Source organism: Oreochromis aureus, linkage group 20 (genome assembly GCF_013358895.1).
Source record: "Oreochromis aureus strain Israel breed Guangdong linkage group 20, ZZ_aureus, whole genome shotgun sequence".
NCBI lineage: Eukaryota > Metazoa > Chordata > Actinopteri > Cichliformes > Cichlidae > Oreochromis > Oreochromis aureus.
Window position 1 is genome coordinate 22,191,094 of NC_052961.1, and position 19,838 is coordinate 22,210,931.

General features: G+C 40.3%; 1 protein-coding gene across 1 annotated transcript; it reads left to right on the forward strand.

The window, feature by feature from the left end:
* The first annotated feature begins 66 nt into the window (after positions 1 to 66).
* Positions 67 to 19,685, forward strand: pik3cd (phosphatidylinositol-4,5-bisphosphate 3-kinase, catalytic subunit delta). The gene is made up of 23 exons (XM_031726383.2): positions 67 to 397; positions 1,228 to 1,425; positions 2,169 to 2,397; positions 3,923 to 4,149; positions 4,475 to 4,651; positions 5,786 to 5,941; positions 6,415 to 6,504; positions 7,512 to 7,733; positions 10,834 to 10,930; positions 11,244 to 11,374; positions 11,684 to 11,734; positions 11,826 to 11,993; positions 12,605 to 12,726; positions 12,816 to 12,959; positions 13,075 to 13,174; positions 13,266 to 13,432; positions 13,790 to 13,899; positions 14,067 to 14,145; positions 14,241 to 14,408; positions 15,601 to 15,724; positions 15,942 to 16,087; positions 16,384 to 16,516; positions 16,603 to 19,685. The coding sequence occupies exons 2-23, from the start codon at positions 1,285 to 1,287 to the stop codon at positions 16,738 to 16,740; spliced, it is 3,120 nt and encodes a 1,039-aa protein (XP_031582243.1). The 5' UTR covers positions 67 to 397; positions 1,228 to 1,284; the 3' UTR covers positions 16,741 to 19,685.
* The last annotated feature ends 153 nt before the right edge of the window (positions 19,686 to 19,838 follow it).

Below are 19,838 nucleotides of genomic sequence, written 5' to 3' on the forward strand. Positions count from 1 at the left end.
TTTCACTTCGTGCAAACTTTTGGCGGACGGTCCCTTGGCCCGCGCACAGAGAGAGAGAGAGAGATAGAGAGCTGGTGAGGCAGCGCGCAGCCGCTCATCCGTCAGGGTCAGCGCAACATCAGCGCCTGACTGACTGACAGCGCACAGCACCGAGGCAGGGAGGCACTCCACTGCTTCACAGGAGCCGTACGAGCGCTCGGATTTACAGCACCTCACCCTGCTCATCTCTTCCTTACGGATAGATCCTGCAGCCGCCGGATCCGAGCGACCCACGTCTCCGTGATGTTCCATCCTCCATCTTCACTGCGATAAAAAAAAAAAAAACAACAAGAAGAAGAAGACGGGGGGAAACGAGGGGGAAAGCCATGAAGAGATGACGGGGTTGTAGAGCTGACAGGCAAGTGTGTGCGCTAACAGGTTGGCAAGGCTTTCGCCATGACACAAGTTTTACTGACAACGGCGCAGCGTCACGTTTGCGTGTCGGATTGGATGCGCCGTATCTTTTTTATTTCCATTCTAGCCTTTCATTTCAAAATATACAGATATATCACAGCGTATCTGACATCCATCCGGTCCTGTGAGCTTCATTTTAAAAGCTTAACATTTATTTATTTATTATTGTTTAGGCTGTGGGCACAAGTCAGCCTACATCTGTTATTCACATGCAGCGCACACAGCGCAAGTTTCCTCTTACCAAAAAAAATCAATAGTGTAGAATTACTTTACGCTGCAAACCCTACTTGTTCTCGTTGCACACACACTTCGTTACATTTGCGGGAAGCAGAAGCACATTTCCATTTTTCTGATTTGCATTTTATTCAGCAGATGTACCAGAAAGCTGAAGTTTCTTTAAGCGCCGTTTCACCTTATTTGACCCTTGAATATTTCCTTCTGACAGATCATAAAAAGCAAAACTCCACGTGGTAAAAGTGATAGAAGCACTCAGGTCGTCTTAATCTTCTTTTTTTTTAAAAAGAAATATGTATATCTGTGTGCTCTTATATCACCATCAGGAGGAAGGGGATCAGGTGCAGGCCAGGCCCTTCAATAAGCTACCATTCATTCACGTTATTCACAACCTGCACATCCTCTTCCTTTTCTAGCTACAACCTCTTAAAGATGCATTACCCAGTGTTTTAGGAACAAACAGCAGACAGCTCATGCAGGGACACTTGTTAATAGTGGACATATTAACCCCGGCTGTGCTTGCTCTGTGTGTGTGAACAGCCGGCTCGTGTTCTGGTGAGCAGCAGAGGAGCTGGCAGTAAATGAGAGGCCGTCACCATGCCCCCAGGGAAGTATGGGATGCAGGAGGAGTGGGAGAAGGAGGGGGACCAGGCGATCAACATGGACTTCCTGCTGCCTACTGGGATCTTCCTCAAATTCCCCGTGTCTCGAAACGACACCATCAAAAACATCAAAAAGGTACAGCGTCCCTCCAACCCCAACCCCACGCTCACATTCATCAGCAACTGCTTTTAAAAGGGTCTCTGAAACCTCAACTCCTCACTGATACGTGATGTGTAATGTAATCACACGTTGCGTCTATTATTAGAGAGCACTGTATTTCCAGGAGACTGTAATTGATTGACTGCAGCATAACAGCTCAGACGCTCAGACTCTGCAAAATCTTGTTGTCAGTCACAATAATACGCTTTTAAACAAATTGGTTGACTTAATGTTTTCGTCAGACATTAAACTAATTAAAACGCAGCCCCCGCTCAGACAATGCTCCCCGGTTCTGATGCTTCCGTCAGAGAGGGAGCTTGCAGCTTTCCTCCCCGGGAAACACAGCAGGCACTCTGCCGAAGCAGATCTGCTGTTAAAATGTGAACGTGCCACTGAACGGGCCAACACTTCTGCCACTTCGGGCTGTTTGATTTAGCTGCGTTAGGTAATGATGCTCATGGAAGCTGTTAGGATGATTAAAAGATGAAATGGCCCTCCAGTCACTGCTAATTCACTAGGAATTTTAGGAAAGCTTTAGAAACAATGATTTTCTTGCTTTATTTCAGCTCATCAGATTAATCAGAGGATCATTTGCTTTTGTTTTACTTTTGAAAACAGTAACTGGACAGTCTTGGCTTTTTTTGGATGAACACTGGGCATTGCAGGTCATCAACACCGGGGCTCTCGTGTTCATTTATCGCTCTTGTCTCTTATTTCAGATGGTTTGGAAAAATGCGAGAAGTGAGGCCCTGTTCTGTGGACTCGGCGATCCTGATGGATACGTCTTCACCTGCATCAACGAGACGGCGGAAAGGGAAGAACTGGAGGAAGAATCGAGGCGCATAAGTGATGTGCGGCCCTTCATGTGCGTCCTGAGGCTGGTGGCGAGGGAGGGCGACCGGGTGGAGAAACTCACCAACGCCCAAATTAGCCTGTTAATTGGCAAAGGTGGGCCTCTGCAGTGTCTATACAGGGTTTTTTTTGTTGTTGTTTGTTTTTAAGGGTTTGTGGTACTGTTCTATGAAATTAAATCAGTCTCCAGTAATGATTACAGAGAAGAGTTCTTGTCATTAAGCAATAGAGATATTCCAGTCTGGCTCGAGTCCCCTGAATTGCTGCCCAGTCTACTAGATTTCTCAGAGAGTCAGACAGAACAAGTGACTGTATGCATTTAAAAAAAAGAAATGAAATGAGTTTCTGACTTGCAACACTCATCCTGATAATGTCTTAAAGTTTGCACAGCAGCTTTGATCTCATCCACTTGTCACCATTACTGTGGCTCTGTTATGTTTTTAGTGCCACAAAAATGTCTTCTTTTACTCAGTTGTTGATCCAGACCCCTGCAATAAGCGCCACAGCACACTTACAGCATGAGAACTGATGAAAAGTTGCTGTGGTTGTAGTTTTGAAGCCTTGGTTAGAGTTAAAATGCTGATTGGAACAAAAGTATTCTTATTTTGAGGAGACTAGAAAGTTAGCAGAATAACACTTTGCTTAAAAGAAGGAACTATTAACAAAAAAGCATTTTCTTTCTGAGTTACCATGTATCGACGATGCTAATCTTTTTTCTTAACCCTAACCCTAACCCCTAAGTAAAGCAGGTTGCTGGCTAGCTAAGAGCCAAGAATGTCAAATGTAAAGCCTAGGGGCCAAAATCTGACCAACAGAGACTTAAATCTGGTCCGCTTCACAGCTTTGAAAAATGTGAAGGTTTAAATTTGAGATATAGGTTTTACAGCCATTGCCGTTCATATTACACAAAAGTAATCATTAAATGATGGAAACCTTCTTGTTTTTTCACTGTTGTAGAAACTTCTGGTTTTTACAGTAGGTCCACAGTAATTAAAAATAATGATTCTGTGAATTAACCAAAGATTTCTGTTTTATAATTACAGAACAGTTTAGGCAATGAGCTACAAAAAATTTTTCTGTAATTTTACACATTTATTTTTTACAATTTATCTGCTGACATATTTTTTTTCATTAGCTTGAGCAGCATTTCTTTGTTAAAGAAAAAGATATGTACTGTTGAAATTGCATTAATTACACTCCATACTATAAGCTAATGTAGCTAACCTGAAAAAGTAGGGCTCGGCTAGGCTAACTAGCTAAAGCTAATTTATTTGTTTAGCAAAAACCCCCTATATTCTCATGTATTCTGAATATATTATGAGTGTAATGATAATTATTCTTTAGATAGTTATAATATGATTCCACTTATATTTTAAGTGTAATTAACTTTTGAAAAATTCAGGGATAAGGTTTTCAAATATACAAACTTAAAGCTAAACTTAGCTAATGGCATTGTTACATTTTTAGCCTACGTTTCTTATAGATTTAGTCAGTGAAAATTTGCTATTCTGATGGCATAATTTCTTTTCTGTGTTTTCTTTATTCATCTGAAAGTTTTTCGTGTTTCAGTTAATTAAATGTGAAGCTAAGTTCTCTTCTTACTTTTTAACCAACTTTCCAGGTCTGCATGAGTTTGAAGCTCAGAAGAATGACGAGGTAAATGAGTTTCGGACCAAGATGAGGGTGTTTTGCGAAGAAAAGGCTCAAGATCGACAGAGTCTGCCCTGGCAGAAGTGGATGGAGTACAGCTTCCCATGTGAACTGGAGCCATGCTGTTCCCTGCCGCAGAGCCTCAAGTCAAAAAACATCAAGAAGATCTTCATTAATGTCAAGTTTGAGGCTTCTGACGTGAGTTCATCAGTTGTTGTTTTTTTTAAGTTGTCATGAGTCATACAGTCCAGTTGTTCAAACTAATCAAATCTAATGTTCTGGTATGATGGGGCAGCAGGGAACCCCGCAAAAAGCAAAGTAGCTTTGATTGGAAAAACTGTGGTTCCACCTTGTGCAGACACATTGTGGAGGTGATTTTAAGTAAATGTGATCACCTTTGGAAAACCCCCTCCCACACCATAAACACTACCTTCAAAACAACACTCAGGAACAAGCAGCAATTTTATGATTTTCTGTAAAGCAGGACTCTTTATTTGAATGATGTCGTCTGTTGCTCTTACAGGAAAGCTTCATGCTACAGCAGGACCCTCATGACCAACCCTTGGCTCTGATGAAGAGCGCTCTGAAGAAGAAGGCTACCGTTTTCCGCTTAATGCGACAGGAACCTGAAGACTACACCTTACAGGTCAACGGGAGATGGGATTTCATCTATGGGAAACACCCACTGTGTCAGTTCAAAGTGAGTTAATCGAATAAAATAAACTCTTGGAGCAGAAAATTGTGTGAAAATGCAGCATATTTACATTTTTTTTACTTTATCACTTTAATTATTTCCCTTTCTTCACAGTTGGTTTTGTTGGTTTGATGACTCAGTCCCATTTTTATACATTATAAGTGTTGCAATACAACTGTGATGTTAAAAAAATGAATGTGTTTGGCAACATTCTTCTTATACTGGGGTGGCACAAGGCAAGTTTTTCCCCAAATTCTGGACTGGAAATTGTAGATGTTCATGTTGTGGCTTTGAGGCAAATCCTGTGTGGGTTTGTCTAATTTTTATTCTGGGTTTTTGTTTTTGTTGGATGATAATTCCCAAGAGTCCAGTTTTCTTTCAGGCTCATTTTCTGCCATGATAGCTTTTGTATTTTGCTTCTAGACGTGTTGCAGGGAGGCATAAAAGCGTGCTAACAAATAATCAGCACAGATGTCATTTTTTTCTGTTTTGCCACAAAGAAGTGTTTCAGAGGGCAACTAGGGGCCTTTATCCTCCTCGTCCTGTGGATATATGCTAGACTCAGTATGAGCTGTTCTACCTAATTTATTTCATATCAGCGTCCGTCTTTAAAAAAAATACACATGCGCTCTGACATAATTACCCACAGCGCCTTTAAGATGAAGGTTTATCTATTTATTCGCAAACTGAAAATCGAACTGTGAAAAGTTGGACTTTTTCTGCTGATATTTGTTGAAACTGTGAATTACATTCTCTATATTCTAGACAAGCTGTTGTTTTCTCTGTGAATGCTGCGAGTTTCTGTTTAGTGTCGTTTGTCTGCGTTCAGCCTGTGCAGGTGGGTCCATAATAACTGAAATGACTGTCAGTTAGGAGTAGGCTAAGTCAAGATTTTGGTGGCCGGAGACTCCACTGTTGATTTTGAAACTCCAACTACCTGCAGGGGTGACTCATATCTGTATAGCAGCCCTGCAGAAAGGAACTGCATCCATCCACACATAATGAGATTTGAGCTGCATTAACCTACAGCAAATGAACAGCCTTCAGGAGCTAACCAGCGCTATCAGAACACTGGGAAATATCTGTGGGTGAACTGACTGATGGCTGTGCCAGTAAATCTTCTGTTGTCTCTCTCCTCAGTACATCTTCTCGTGCTTGAGAAATGGCCAGAACCCCCACCTCACCATGGTGCACTACTCCACCATCACCAAATATCAGGAGGAGCAGGGCAGAATGTGCAGCCAGGTGTACAAGAGTCGCTCCTTATCCAGACCTCCTCCTCTGCCACTGAAGAAGGTAAGAGGTCAGGCGGTAGCTGTCGTTCATTAAAAGAGGAGCACATGTTCTTTTTTTTCCTTTCCTCTTTTCTCGCAGTTGTTACTCAACTAGCCTGCGGACTTTGGCACACTTGAAGTAAGCTCGGTGTAGATAATTTACATCTGACGGCTTGTTTTTCATTTGCTATAGTTGCTCATGCAGCGTACGTTGGAACTGCTTTAGCATAATAAAAACCATCGTTTTGTAATCTTTTGAAACTTTTATCTGAAGCTCGTCAGATAAGCAGCTAAAAATCTTTTGTCAGTTTTCTTCAGTTAGAAAGTTGCTTCCCTCCCCCCTTTTTTAAACTTTCTTTTGAAAGTAGATATTACTTTGCGTCTACCTTCTTTTCATTTTTTTGAATTGTTGCCAAACAGGAAATTGGAGCAACTGTGTGACTGCAAGGCAGTGAGAAAATTAATTCCCTTTTTTCCTCTGACTTCTTCCCACAGCAAAACACCTCCTCTCTGTGGTCCATCAATGAGCCTTTCCACATTCACCTGGTGCAAGGCAAACGAGTCAATGCAGACGAGGGAATGAAGGTCGGTGTGGTTTTGCGTGGGTTTTCTCTCACTTTGCTGCTCAATGAAATGTGGCATTCACTTGTTTACCAATATCTCAATTTCAGTTGTAGGAACAGCGGGGCTGACATGTAAATGACAAGGGGGGGTCACATGGTACAGACCACACATTTCCCATAATTCATCAAGGCGGTTGGTTAAAACTTCAAAACAGGAAGTGGGGAGTGTCTATCTGGTTTTTACGTCTCATTCTGAGGCCTAGATTCTAAGAAAAAAGACAGACTACATGCTCTCCCTCTTTCGCTTTCAAATGCACTTCTTTTTTTGAAGGCGTTGCATGTTACTATTGCAGACGGGCTCCTGACCTATCTCAAAATTTGACAACTGTCAGTGAGCGTACGAGAACAGCCAAAGGATGTGGAAACATCCGCTGATACTCCATGCTCACCCTTCCGTGTCAGAAGAAAGAGTGAAAGAAAGAGTGGGAACTCTGTTAATGTGTGTCTGTCTTTGTAATTCTGTTTCATAACTAACTACATTACTGTTTGGATGGGTTATTAAGTGCAAGTGCACTCCTGGGTGCTGCTGCCTTAGAGCATCATGACTCATGACTAATTTTTCCTGCCGCATAATTATCAGTCATGTTTGTGGATGGCAGGCAGAGGTTTGAAAACACAACCCCTGGAGGGAAGAGGGGAAATCAGCTCATATATTTTGTAAATGTTAATTCGGACTATCTTGATTTGGCGAAAGGCAGGAGCTTAATGGTCGTGCAGTATTAAATTACGACTCTGGCGGTTGTTTTTTCATTTGTGTCTGACTCTGCACGGAGACCTGTTTGCGCTTACGAACGTGTAAACTGTTTGACTCATAGCTCGAATTACACAGGAAACTCTGAATCATCTCGTGAAGTCTGTAAATCTTCCACAAACAATCACCTTCACACTAAAGTGCTAAAGTCTTCGGCTTCCAAACCACATGTCTTGCCTCCATCTAATCACTACTGTGTATCTGTGGTTCCCCTGCAGCTTGTAGTGCAGGCTGGTCTGTTCCATGGCAGCGAGCTGCTCTGTAAGGTGGTGACGAGCTCGGAGGTGACAGTGAGCTCCGAGCCGCTGTGGAATCAGAAGCTGGAGTTTGACATAAACGTGGCCGACCTGCCCCGCATGAGCCGCCTGTGTTTCGCGCTCTACGGCGTCATCGAAAAGACCAAGAAGCCCCGCGGCACCAAAAAGAAGAACAAGAAAGCGGTGAGTGTGTCAATAACTCGTGGTGTTTTTGGGGTCTCAGCGTACTACTCGTTCAATTGAGCAGGCCAGTGTTTTGGGCTGGTGGTGTGAATTTGTTCGCAAGCACAAACAGATCTGTTTCCTCTCTAGTGTGTAGTGCGTGTAGCTTCTGTGTGGGTCTGTTGTTTCTGCTGCGTTGGGTTGTGCAAGTGTGCTTAGTGGCAAGGCTGTGGTTAACACTTCATCCGCTTCAGCCCTTTTATCTGCACATCGGTCCAAGGAAGGAAGGAATTGGCTAACATTTTCAAGGAATTCTAAATTCATCTTCACAGCCGCCATCTCTTTCACACACACACACATATATACACTGAGCGTTTTACCTTCTAAATTTACTTGCTCACTGACAGCTTAGAGGGGGAGGGGGATTAAGACATTACAAAGCAATTTTATCTACAGCAGGGCTTTGCAACATTTTTTTGATTAACAAGCACCAATTCAGAAAAGCCAACGAAGAGAAAGGCACAAGAAAAGTGCACACGTTAAATCCATGTAGTTGGATTTACACCTGCACCCCTTCTAGTTGTTTTAACAATTGTTCAGCTGCATTTTTAAAGGTTTATTCTGCTGTCAAGGCTGCGGCAGAAGACAGACGCTCTCTTTGATTGACTCTTTGCTAGTATATCGCATTATGACAAAAACTGAATGAGTGAAGGAGTGCACTAATGGGCCACGCAAATGGCTACATTTTTTTTTAAAGATATATATCAGACTCAGGATTAAAGACCTACTTCTCACTGATGTATAAGCACCGAAAGGTGGATAATTATCAGTCACGTCTGTGTATGGCAGACTCTTCATTTTTATGCTTCTTTTTAATGCATTTGAAAGTCTTTTTTTAGGCAAACAAACACAACACAGGATATATATATATATATATGAAACAAAAAACCTCACTGCACACAAAGACACAGGTACGCCTACAACATTATGCATGACAGACAGCCTTTATATATAGCTTTGCATACATTTATACATGACTGGCAAAGCATGCAAAAAATTCATTTTGAAGAGTGGAGCACATATTAATAATGGTGGTAATATAAAAAGCATTGTAATCGTTTGCACAAAGCTTTACCGCTTATGATGAAGTTTTATTCCTAAACAAACAAAAATCATAATAATTTGTGGTTTAAGCTAGTGGTTCAACACTAAGATAATCACATAATTGTTTATCTACAGCTACATCATTAAAAATAATTACTATTGACTATGAAGTATGTGATACCAGGGCGACACTTCAGTGTAATTGTTAAACTGGAAAATTAAGGCTGATCAGGACACCTGAAGGTCTGCGAGGCAAACACACAATGAAAGAGTAATTTTTTTGCCAAAATGCAGTCAGGAACTGAACGCTGGTTTAGCTCACTGGGTTCTTGAGGCCACCTGTATTTTGTTTGGCTAATGCAAAGGGTTCAAATCTGCCCAGAATCCAGTTACAGTGTGTCTTCCCAAAATAGGCCCAAAAATATAGTTTAAAAAAGCACAAAATGTAGATACTAATGACAATAACACCTGATCTGACATTAATGCACCGATTATCTTTAAAACATTTATTATATTAAGCGCTGAATCAGTCATTCAACTCACAGAAATTCATGAGCAGCTACTAATTATTTGTAATTTAAGAGAATGTATCCTTTTCTTTTCTATATATCAAGAATTTTCCAGCATAGAGAGATTTTTAAACTTTTAACCTGAGGGGAAAAAACATACTTTTGATAAAATTAATTAACTGACACTGGTGCCATACACATTTCTGTTTATGGTCAAAATGACAAATGTTTGTTAAAAAAACTCCACTCGGGATGTTATTAGCAAACAAATTAAGCGATTTGAAGATGCGATTTAAAGATTAAACTGATTTAATCAGCGGTTTAATCTGTTTAAAAGCTTTATCTCTCATTTTATTAATGCATGCAAAATGGAATATGTTACTTTAACTATAAGCAAGTTGGATTAAAGGGCTTCAGCAGCTTCTTGCAGCAGCTCCTTTTATGTCAAATAAATAAATATAAAATATGTCCTGTTCAGGATGGTGCACAGCTGCTACAGTGGTGGCAGTACACTCAAATACCACATTTGAAAGAGACTCCACAAACCTCCCCTGTATACAATGAAAGGTACAGTGAACAAGAATAACAAATTCCCCTTTTTTTTGTGGCTGTGGTCGCAGTATCTTGTGTTTTGAAGCGACAAAGCAGCTGTGCGCTCGAGTTTGTGCAGACCTCCCAAACATGTAGCCCAGGTGTATTTTATGGCCATCGAGACCACTTCTGCTTTCTGAGCCACTTCTCTCTTCGTTTGCCTGGAAGAGAAGTCCTGCAGCCAGACGGCAGAAAGGCAGGCGGAAGTTGAGCTATTTTAGCCGCTCTTGTTTATGTGCACCGCCTTTTTTTCTTCTTTTTTTTAAAAACTTGAATGTGTTAACTGTGTTTTTGTTGTTTTTAACACATTGAAATAATGGAAGTTGTTTTTCTACTGATTTCCTGGAACCCAAATTCCCTTTATAGACAACTTTAGAAGTTAGAAATACAAACAAATCACTCTCCTAACGTTTTATTGTCATGTTTTTGGAGGGGGTTGTAAGTCTAACGGTGAATTAAATTAAATATACCGCAATCAAGGTTCAGAGTGTTTATTGCAATTAGAATATTAAAGTTTTGAATTCAAGTGAATCTTTAAAATAAAGCACATGTTGGGCAGGAGATGGTTAATTATTCAAAGCATTTTAGATTAAAGAATAAAAAAGCTTTGCCTTTAGAGAATCTTGATTTTAATTTTTTATGATGCAAAAAAAAAAAAAGATTTCCCACTCAAATGTTTTTATCTTCAGAGAGGAAAAGAGCTTGAAATATAAAAGATTTTTATTGCCCAAGTATTGCACATGATTTTATTACAACTGAGGAAACATAATTCAGCTCAGGCTGCAAACTATGTAGGTTAGTTTTCCTCTGTACATCTTTTATATTCTCTGACTCAGTTTTAAACCATTTCCAGGATCCTCAAGCTTGCAGATGGTGTGTGAAGTGAAACAATAAAGTTTCTCTTTTTGTCTTTTCAGGATTGTCCAATAGCCTGGGTGAACACCATGGTGTTTGACTACAAGGACCAGCTGAAGACTGGGGAGTTCCACTTATCCACATGGCCGTCTGTTCCTGGTACTTTTCAGCCTTGCCTCTTCTTACATTTTCCTCCTCTTCAAAAAATAAAAAAACACCTCCTCCACAACACTTTGAAGCACGCAGAGAGCTTCTGAAATGCCTGGAGTGACATGTCTTGCCACCCAAATCACACATAGTGACACATTTTGTGTTTTATGATGCAATAAGATAGCCTATTTGCAGATGCTGAAGTACCTGTTTGCCGGGGGGGGGGAGTGGTTTTCTTAGATGAAAGACTAAAAACTGAGCGGGCAGAAGATTCCACCAAATGGAACATTTCGTCATTTCATATATGATATTTTTATCACAGATGACAAAAGTGACCTGCTGAACCCGATGGGAACTGTTGAGAAGAACCCTAACGTGGACAGCGCCGCTGAGCTTCTTATTCATTTTCCCAACATCCGGCCACACCCCCTCTACTACCCTCCACTTGAAAAGGTACCATCTCCCAAAAGACTACACAAAACAGTTACAGTCAAAAGAAATGTTAACTAACATGATTATATGTAAGAAATTTTATCAAATTTAATGGAATCTAGTCAAATGAAATTTATAGGATTTGTATACATTCAGTTTATACCAAAAAACATTTTCCTTAATGATTAATTATTAAAATAAGTAAACCTTTGATTTTATGTATTTCATTTGAATTTTACACAGAATTATTGTGTCATTGAGGCTGAAGTACATATTTGGATCTTTGTTTGATGACAGTCAGTCCGAGCAATAATCCTCATGTGTTTTCAGATATGTGACATGGAGAGGAACGGTGATCTAAGTTTAGCCAATAAGGAAGAGGTAGGACTCACATGTGGCAAATTTTACATAGTTACAATTTTTGTTTTGTTTTTAAAGCAGAAAATTTAATAACTTTGTGTGCTCTCTGTAGTACTTTAAGCTCAAGGAAATCATGGACAACAAAAACTACACTGAGTTTTTTGAGGACGAGAAAGAGCTCCTGTGGAAGCTCCGCACCGAAGTCCGCGATCATTATCCTGAAAGTCTGTCCAAGCTCCTCCTCATCACCAAGTGGAATAAGCGTGAGGATGTAGTTCAGGTACGAGTAAAGCGTTATTTATTATTTGTGTTTTTCACTGATGTCTGGAAGTCGATCTGGAGACGTCTGTAGAGTGCAGTAAAACTGGGATAAATACTATGTAGTGTAGATAAGTGTGTGTGTGTGTGTGTGTGAGTGAAGGGTCTATAATTCTTTACAGTTACACATATCCATATGAGTATGTATTCTTAGTTTCTTATATACAGACAACTAATAGTTTATATTGGGTGTTTTATTTTGTTTTAGCAAATGTCCATGTATGTCAGCTGTACTTTATTCTTTTACATTTTCAAAATAAAGTTCTATCTATAGAAAACAGGCAACCACGAGCTATGATCTATGTAATATAATATTTATTTATAATATTATGTTGGTAATATTTACCAACCACAGAGGTCTTGCAGTAAACCTTTGTTGTGACAAGAACAAGAAAATATGTGACTTTACAGGTTTTTGGAGCTTCAAAGCTAAGGAATGTTTTAACAGTGAGAAAGAAAGAAAGAAATATCGAGTTGTAAATTAACATCAGCAGCCTGTTTTAATCTTCAAATTGTCAAAATCTCCTTGATTTTTCTCATCATGTCAGAAAATAATTATTGGATTCTCCTCAGATGGTGAATTTACTGAGGAACTGGCCAGACCTCCCTGCCATTCACGCCTTGGAGCTCTTAGACTACAGTTTTCCCGACCCAGCGGTTCGTTCTTTCACTATCAGATGCCTCAGAAAGCTCAGGTACACACACATCTGTTTCAGAAGCTTACAGTGCCAGGCATGCTGTGCTGTGACTGTTAACCACATAAGCCACATTTCTCTGCACACAGTGATGATGAGCTGCTTCATTACCTAATCCAGCTGGTCCAGGTCCTGAAGTACGAGTCCTACCTGGACTGTGACCTTACCACTTTCTTGTTAGAACGCGCACTGTCCAACAGGAGGATCGGACATTTTCTGTTTTGGCATCTCAGGTGAGTGAGAAGGGGCTAGCTTTAAAAAATACAAGCTAGCTAGAAAAAAGGGAGCAGAAAGAAAAACAACATCGAGTCAGCTTTTTGTTTGACTGGAGATTTGTGTCTATTGTAGGTCAGAGACTCATGTGGCATCTGTGGGTTTGCGCTTTGGCCTGATTCTGGAGGCCTACTGCAGGGGAAATATCCATCACATCAAGCTCTTAACCAAACAGGTAATCACCTCCTGATTCTTACTCACCTTCGCTTTGATCTTGTGTGTTTTGAACTGATTCTCAGTCTCTGTTTTAATTCTCACACACTCAGAATGAGGCTCTGGGCAAAATGAAGGCCCTGAGTGATTTTGTCAAGCTGGGCTCCCAGAAGGTGACAGCAGAGGACCTGAAGCAGTGTATCAGACAAGAGTCCTACCTGGAGGCCCTGTCAGACCTTCTGTCACCACTCAACCCGAGCATCATCCTCTCTGAGATCTGGTTAGCGGCCCAGACAAACACACAAATGCAAACGCACACAAGAGAGCATAATTGTTTTATGCATTATTGTCCTCTTTATTGGATTTTGCAAAGGGCACTTTGGCTCCTTTTCTGGCTTTACTGAATCAAAAAAAAAATACATTTAAGTGGTACACGGAGAAATTAACTCTTCGGTTGATTCAGGATCACAGCAACTTACTCTAATTTCTCCCTCCTACAAACATATGAGCGCATTGTTAGTGTCGTCCCACACATAAAAAAATCTTTTTCATACAACAGCTTACAAGGGATATCAGTTATTGAGCAAAAATATATGTACAAGGATGAAAATTAACATGAGCATTTTTGCTGTTGCAGTACTGATAGATGCAGATTTATGGACTCCAAGATGAAGCCACTCTGGCTGATGTTCAAGAATCCCGCAGTTGAAGGAGACATGGTGGGCATTATCTTCAAAAATGGAGATGGTAAGAGACAAGAAGGTTGAACATGACATTTTCAAGGTGTCTGTTTTAGTTTAAGGGCTGGTTTGCAAATTCAAATCTGCTGGGAAGATAAAAACTGGGGGTTTGGAACGAGTCATGCTAGAGAAAAGTTAGGATTAGATATATCAATTTCTCCTTGTCACCTTTAGACCTTCGACAAGACATGCTGACCCTGCAGATGATCCAGCTCATGGAGAATCTGTGGAAGAAAGAAGGTCTGGATCTCAGGTAGGAGCTGGTTCTTACAGCAATTGCCTCTTGTGCACGGGGAAATCTTGTCCACCAGCCTTGACGCTGTTCATTTTTCGACTCGGCAAACACAGGATGATCCCGTACGGCTGCCTGTCGACCGGGAACAAAATGGGGCTCATCGAGGTTGTGAAGAACTCTGACACAATTGCCAACATCCAGCGTAACAGCAGCAACAGCGCCGCTACCGCTGCCTTCAACAAGGACGCCTTGCTTAACTGGCTCAAATCGAAGAATCCCGAGTGAGTACGATGAACTCTGGCACAATGGCAACTCTCAGACGCTCTCAGATTGTCATCTTATTTGGTGTAGACACTCTGTAGAGGTGATGACCCTATTTAACCTCAAAAAGCATAGCAAATTAGGTGCATTATACACACAGCCAAGCATGACATAAAACCACATAGAAGGCACAGAGCAGGAGTGGGGTGAGCTAATCCGCATATGCACCCTTTTCCCCCATAAACCTCCCCCAGGTTGTTGTGGGGACTTCCCCAAGTCCTCCTAGGACAGCGCTGACTTGTCAAGTGTCAAGAAAGAAGTTTTTCAATTTGAAATTCGCGATAACATCATGTGAATTTTTCCCAAGCGACATCTCATCATTTCATCGACTCCTCTTGATTTTAGCACAAAGTAGCCACGTATATTCACCCACACATGGATATTGATATTTTTTAAGTAAAATAATAATTTTTTTGCGATCAATTATCCATTATTGTTCATGTGGAAAAGAAGGGGGAGGGGGAGGATAGAAAATAAGACTTCAGCATATGAAAAAAGGGTGTTTAAGGCACACAAACCTTCATCTCATGCCCAGTCCTATTCAAGAAAACTTGTGTAGTTTGATGTAAATATTTCTCTTCTTAAGAGCAGTAAAGTAAAGAGTGCTTCCGCTTGTAGTTTTTTTTTTTTACTTAAATTGTTTGCTTAAAAGTGTTTTTTCTTTGTAGCATTTTAAAACCAGAAGGAGCAGCACAAAGTGCACAGGCAGCTGCAGCATTAAATGAGAGTAGATTTTTATTTGGTGCCAGACAGTCTGAAGGTCTTGTCTATTCTAAAAGCTCCTTGAAGAAGTAATGAATGAGCCTCTGTACTTCACGTTGGAGTGGCCAGGCTGATGGCCCAACAGAACAGAAAGGTAATTAGCCCGGACGCTGCAGCGCCTGTAATGGAGCTGAGAAAATTAGTATAAAAAACACAATGAACCCTCTGCATGTCTAGACTGCGAAAGGATGTGACGATCAGTCGTTAATCAGCCACAGGAACTCCTCTTTGAACATTTCATATGCTCTGTCAACGATGACACTCTGCTTCATGGCTGCGTTTGTGTAATGCATGTTGATATAGGAAATATAAGAGAAGTGTGAAAGCGCTGTAAGAACAAAACTCGCTCACGTTCTCCTTCCTCGTTTCTGTGACCTTTTATGTCACCAGGGACAAACTTGATCAAGCGATAGAGGAGTTCACGCTGTCGTGCGCTGGCTACTGTGTAGCTACTTACGTCTTGGGCATTGGAGATCGTCACAACGACAACATCATGATCAGGGAAACTGGACAGGTAAGATTTACTGCACGTTCGAATCGCCGCGAAATTATGTTGCTCATTGATGTGTAATTTTTTTGGTAGGAGTTGGTAAAAAAAAAATTGCTTTGTAATATTCTAATAATTATTTAGGGAGACATGTTGGAGTCAAATTGTTTAGGTCAGTCAGAATCTTTTACTCACTGCCTCAGAGACTCAGACGTAGTGACTAAAGTGAGACTTTGCTTTTTAGCTGTTCCACATTGATTTTGGGCACTTCCTGGGCAACTTCAAGCGGAAACTTGGGATCAACAGGGAGCGTGTGCCTTTTATCCTGACGTATGACTTTGTCCATGTGATCCAGCAAGGACGGACAAACAACAGTGAGAAATTTGAGAGGTACAATAAAAACATGTAACTCTAAGAGTATTTCACATACATATAGTTATAGACGGTGGCACAAGGGTGCAGTGGCTAGCACTGTCCTCTTACAGCAAGAAGGTGTTGGGTTTAAATCCAGTCAGTTGGAGCCTTTCTGTGTGTTGTCTGTGTTGGCCCTGTAATAGACTGTGTACCCAGGCATAGGAACCAGGCACCCTGAGACCCTGAATTGGATAAGCAGTAAAGGATGGATGGATTGTTCTGGGGTTCTGCTAACCTATGACACGTGTTTGTTTTTGCATCTTTGCTGTCAGGTTCAGGGAGTACTGTGAGCGGGCCTATAAGATCCTGTGTCGGAACGGGACGCTGTTTGTCAACCTCTTCGCCATGATGAAGGCAGCGGGGCTACCTGAACTCACGTCCTTCAAAGACATACAGTATCTAAAGGTATGCCACAGTAATGATGTAGCAGTTAATGATTATGAGGAGAATAACAACAATGTTAATAATCTGTGGTTTCTTGTTTTTAAAAGGACTCTTTAGCGCTGGGCAAAACAGAGGACGAGGCACTGAAGAACTTCAAAGTAAAGTTCAACGAAGCCTTGCGGGAAAGCTGGAAGACCAAGGTCAACTGGATGATGCACTCACTGGCCAAAGATAATAGACCATGAAGAACACTGAACCAATGAAACATGAGGCCCAGCCAAATACATGGATTTTTAACTTATATACATAAACACAGTCTAATATTTTACTTGACAGAAGGAATTCAAAGACTCTGAAAACCTCGTTAGCAAACGTTTACATCTCAGTGGCCTGTATGTGGTAAATAACAACTAAGCAGAGGCATCCAAAGATAATGAGATAATCCTGGAACATCACTTCCACACACACAAGTATTTTCACAGTGAAGAAAATCTATCGCACTCATCCTCCTCCCATATATCAGTGGAATGTCTTTGCCACGAGGAGCATTTCAACCCAGAGAATAAACCTGTTTTTGATTTGCTGAAATTGCTACTTGAAAACCACCTGCTCATGCAAAGTGTCATGAATCACTGAAACAGAAAGTTCATCTCATCGACTGCATTACTCAACAGGGAGCAAGCTGCAAACTAACTTTATGATGACTTGAGGCTCTGTTCGGCAGGGAACAGCAGTTTCACCTCAAGACTTTCGTACGGTTTACAACCCACGATAGCTGTTATGAGGTTATTTCCTCTCATTTCAACTGTATCTTTGCAAAACGTGTCTTTTTTTTAAAATATATATTATCATTATTGTATTTTTATTTAACTGTGGTGTAACTACTTAATGAGTGCTGGTGTACTTGTTAGGTTGCGAAGAATATTTCAAAAAGAGGTTATGCTTTTTGTCGTTCTAACATTGTTGTCTAATGTTGCCTTGAAGCAGAATATGTGCCAATACACATGAAGCATTTTATAGTATAGTCTAAGAAAATGTAGGACTTTTATTTTGAAAACATGCCTGTGTACCAGGCTGTGTGTACCTATAGCTACAGGTACCCTGATACTACTCTCATTTTAAGAAATACACTTACTTGCCTTTTAGCTTAAGTGAGATTTAAGTATACTAGGTTGATCCTATCCAGTTTAGGGTACTAGGGAGGGTGGAGCTTATATTATGTGGTATTGAGAAAGGGGCGGGGTAATGTCCCTCCTCGCATCCATGGACATCTATGGACAATTTTGGATGATCAGTTAACCAAATAAGCATATCTTTGGACCGCAGGAGAAAAAACCTCACAGGGATACGCACAGGAGACCACCCCAACTCCCCCCACAGCCCCCACTGCAGACCAGCCTTATTTCCCCACTGCACCACTGCGTACAGTCCATGTTAATTGGTGATCTTTAAAAGTCACAGTTTCCTTTAGAAAGACTAGCTGCTTTGCTTTAACTATGTAAGCTAAGCAGACTGTCTGCTGACTCCAGCGTCATAGTTAAAAGACACCATGAGAGTGTAATCGGTTTTATTTTAGATTTTGAAGTTACAATTCTATTTTATTTTTCTATTCCCTTTTTCTGGAGAAATATACGATTTTTTTTTATGCGCAAGGCAAAGATCTCATATATGTTTGGTGAAAAGAACAGAAAAAAAAAGCTTCAGCAGGTCCCAGAATAAGACAATCCGTAGACTCATGTAAGCCATAGACTTGTGGATGTTTTTCTCAAAATGCAGTATTGATGTCATGCCTTCTTTGAAAGTGTAAACCTGGACTAGGTCTATGATCTCAGAAAGAGCAGTACGTGTCTGTGCGTGTATGTGTGTGTGTGTGTGTGTGTTCTCTAATATTTAAATATGCACTTAAACTGTGATCTCCATTGCATTTTTTAATGGGTGTACAAGGTGCCATGAGGGCAATTTGATGCTTGCAGTGTCAAGCACAACCACACTTTGACATATCTGATGCTGTACAATATGGCGTTTATTTAAAGTGAGCTTGTATGCTGTGTCATTTCATTTTGTGGTGCATTCGCATTACTTTACATGCTGTATGTCATTCCGTAAGTCGTGCAGGGTCCACTTGAATGAAAGAAAATAATGTGCTATTTATAGCCTCTTTTATTTTTGCAAAACTGTTTAAAAGGTCTCTACTTTTTGTACAAGTCTCTGTACAGTGAGACCAAGTGTAGGTGTAGATTACACAGCATGAGGATTTAAGGTACCTTAAGCTACTGAGCAATTCACTGTGGAACAGACCTAAAATACAGCTCGCCAGTGTCCTTCAATGTGAGCTCCACTAAGCACTGTTGCTTTAAGTCAGGAAAAATGAATTAATGGGCTACTTTTTGTTGTGTGTGTTTTTTTTTATTTTTTTTTATTTTGCAAATTGTAAAGTATATTGCTGAATGAGTTTCAGGCTCTGCCCTGATTGACATGCGTGCAGCTAAAAATGATGAGATGCAGTATAGACTTGTCATTTCTCTGCATCCTGTTTTTACTTATGCTTCAGTTGTTATGAGGAGGTAAACATGATGTCCGTAAACAGAGTGTAAAGGGAGAGCTTTCTAGAATCCAAGCCATTTGTTAGCTGAATGTTACGCTCGTTTTTGCAACTTCAAATAGGCCGATTAATTAGAAAAAGGCCAAATCCACCAAAGTCACTCCCATGTTCCATTTCTCCCTAAATATTCATCAGCATTTCAAGTCTGATGGACTTCCTTATCTCCAACTATTCTTTAGGTCATATCAGTCTGGTGTGCAACACCACTACAGAAATAAAATTACTAGTTTCAGTACCTCTTTATACACAGTAGCCCCCTTGTTTATTAGAAACATTCTCAGTTTAGCTTCCATATTTGAGGAAGTTGCAATAAAGTGATTTGTGATAATGTACAGTGGTTTTTGGAGATGTGATAAAGTCCATCAAATGTGTCTGCATCTGTTTATTGTTTTGGTATAGATGTTGGTCACAGATATTGCAGTCTAGCCTGATTATCTGTATTAAGTATGAGTATGTTGTGGAAGCTATGTAAAACCATGACTGCTTTTTTGTGTTTTTCTCTCTTACTTGATCATATTTCATTGAAATATTTGAGAGTGGTAAAGCAGTATCAATTTTTCTATTAAATTGGCTAATAAGTTTCTTGCAGGAATGTCTTTTTGAAAAGTAAGAATCTGAATTGTTGGTTGTTTTTTTTTCAACAAAAAAATTAGAAAATTATATTTTTCATTGGACATCAATTAAAAGTGCTGCAAAACTAACTGAGTGGTTCTTCGCAAAAGAATTTTGTGAGCTTTCTCT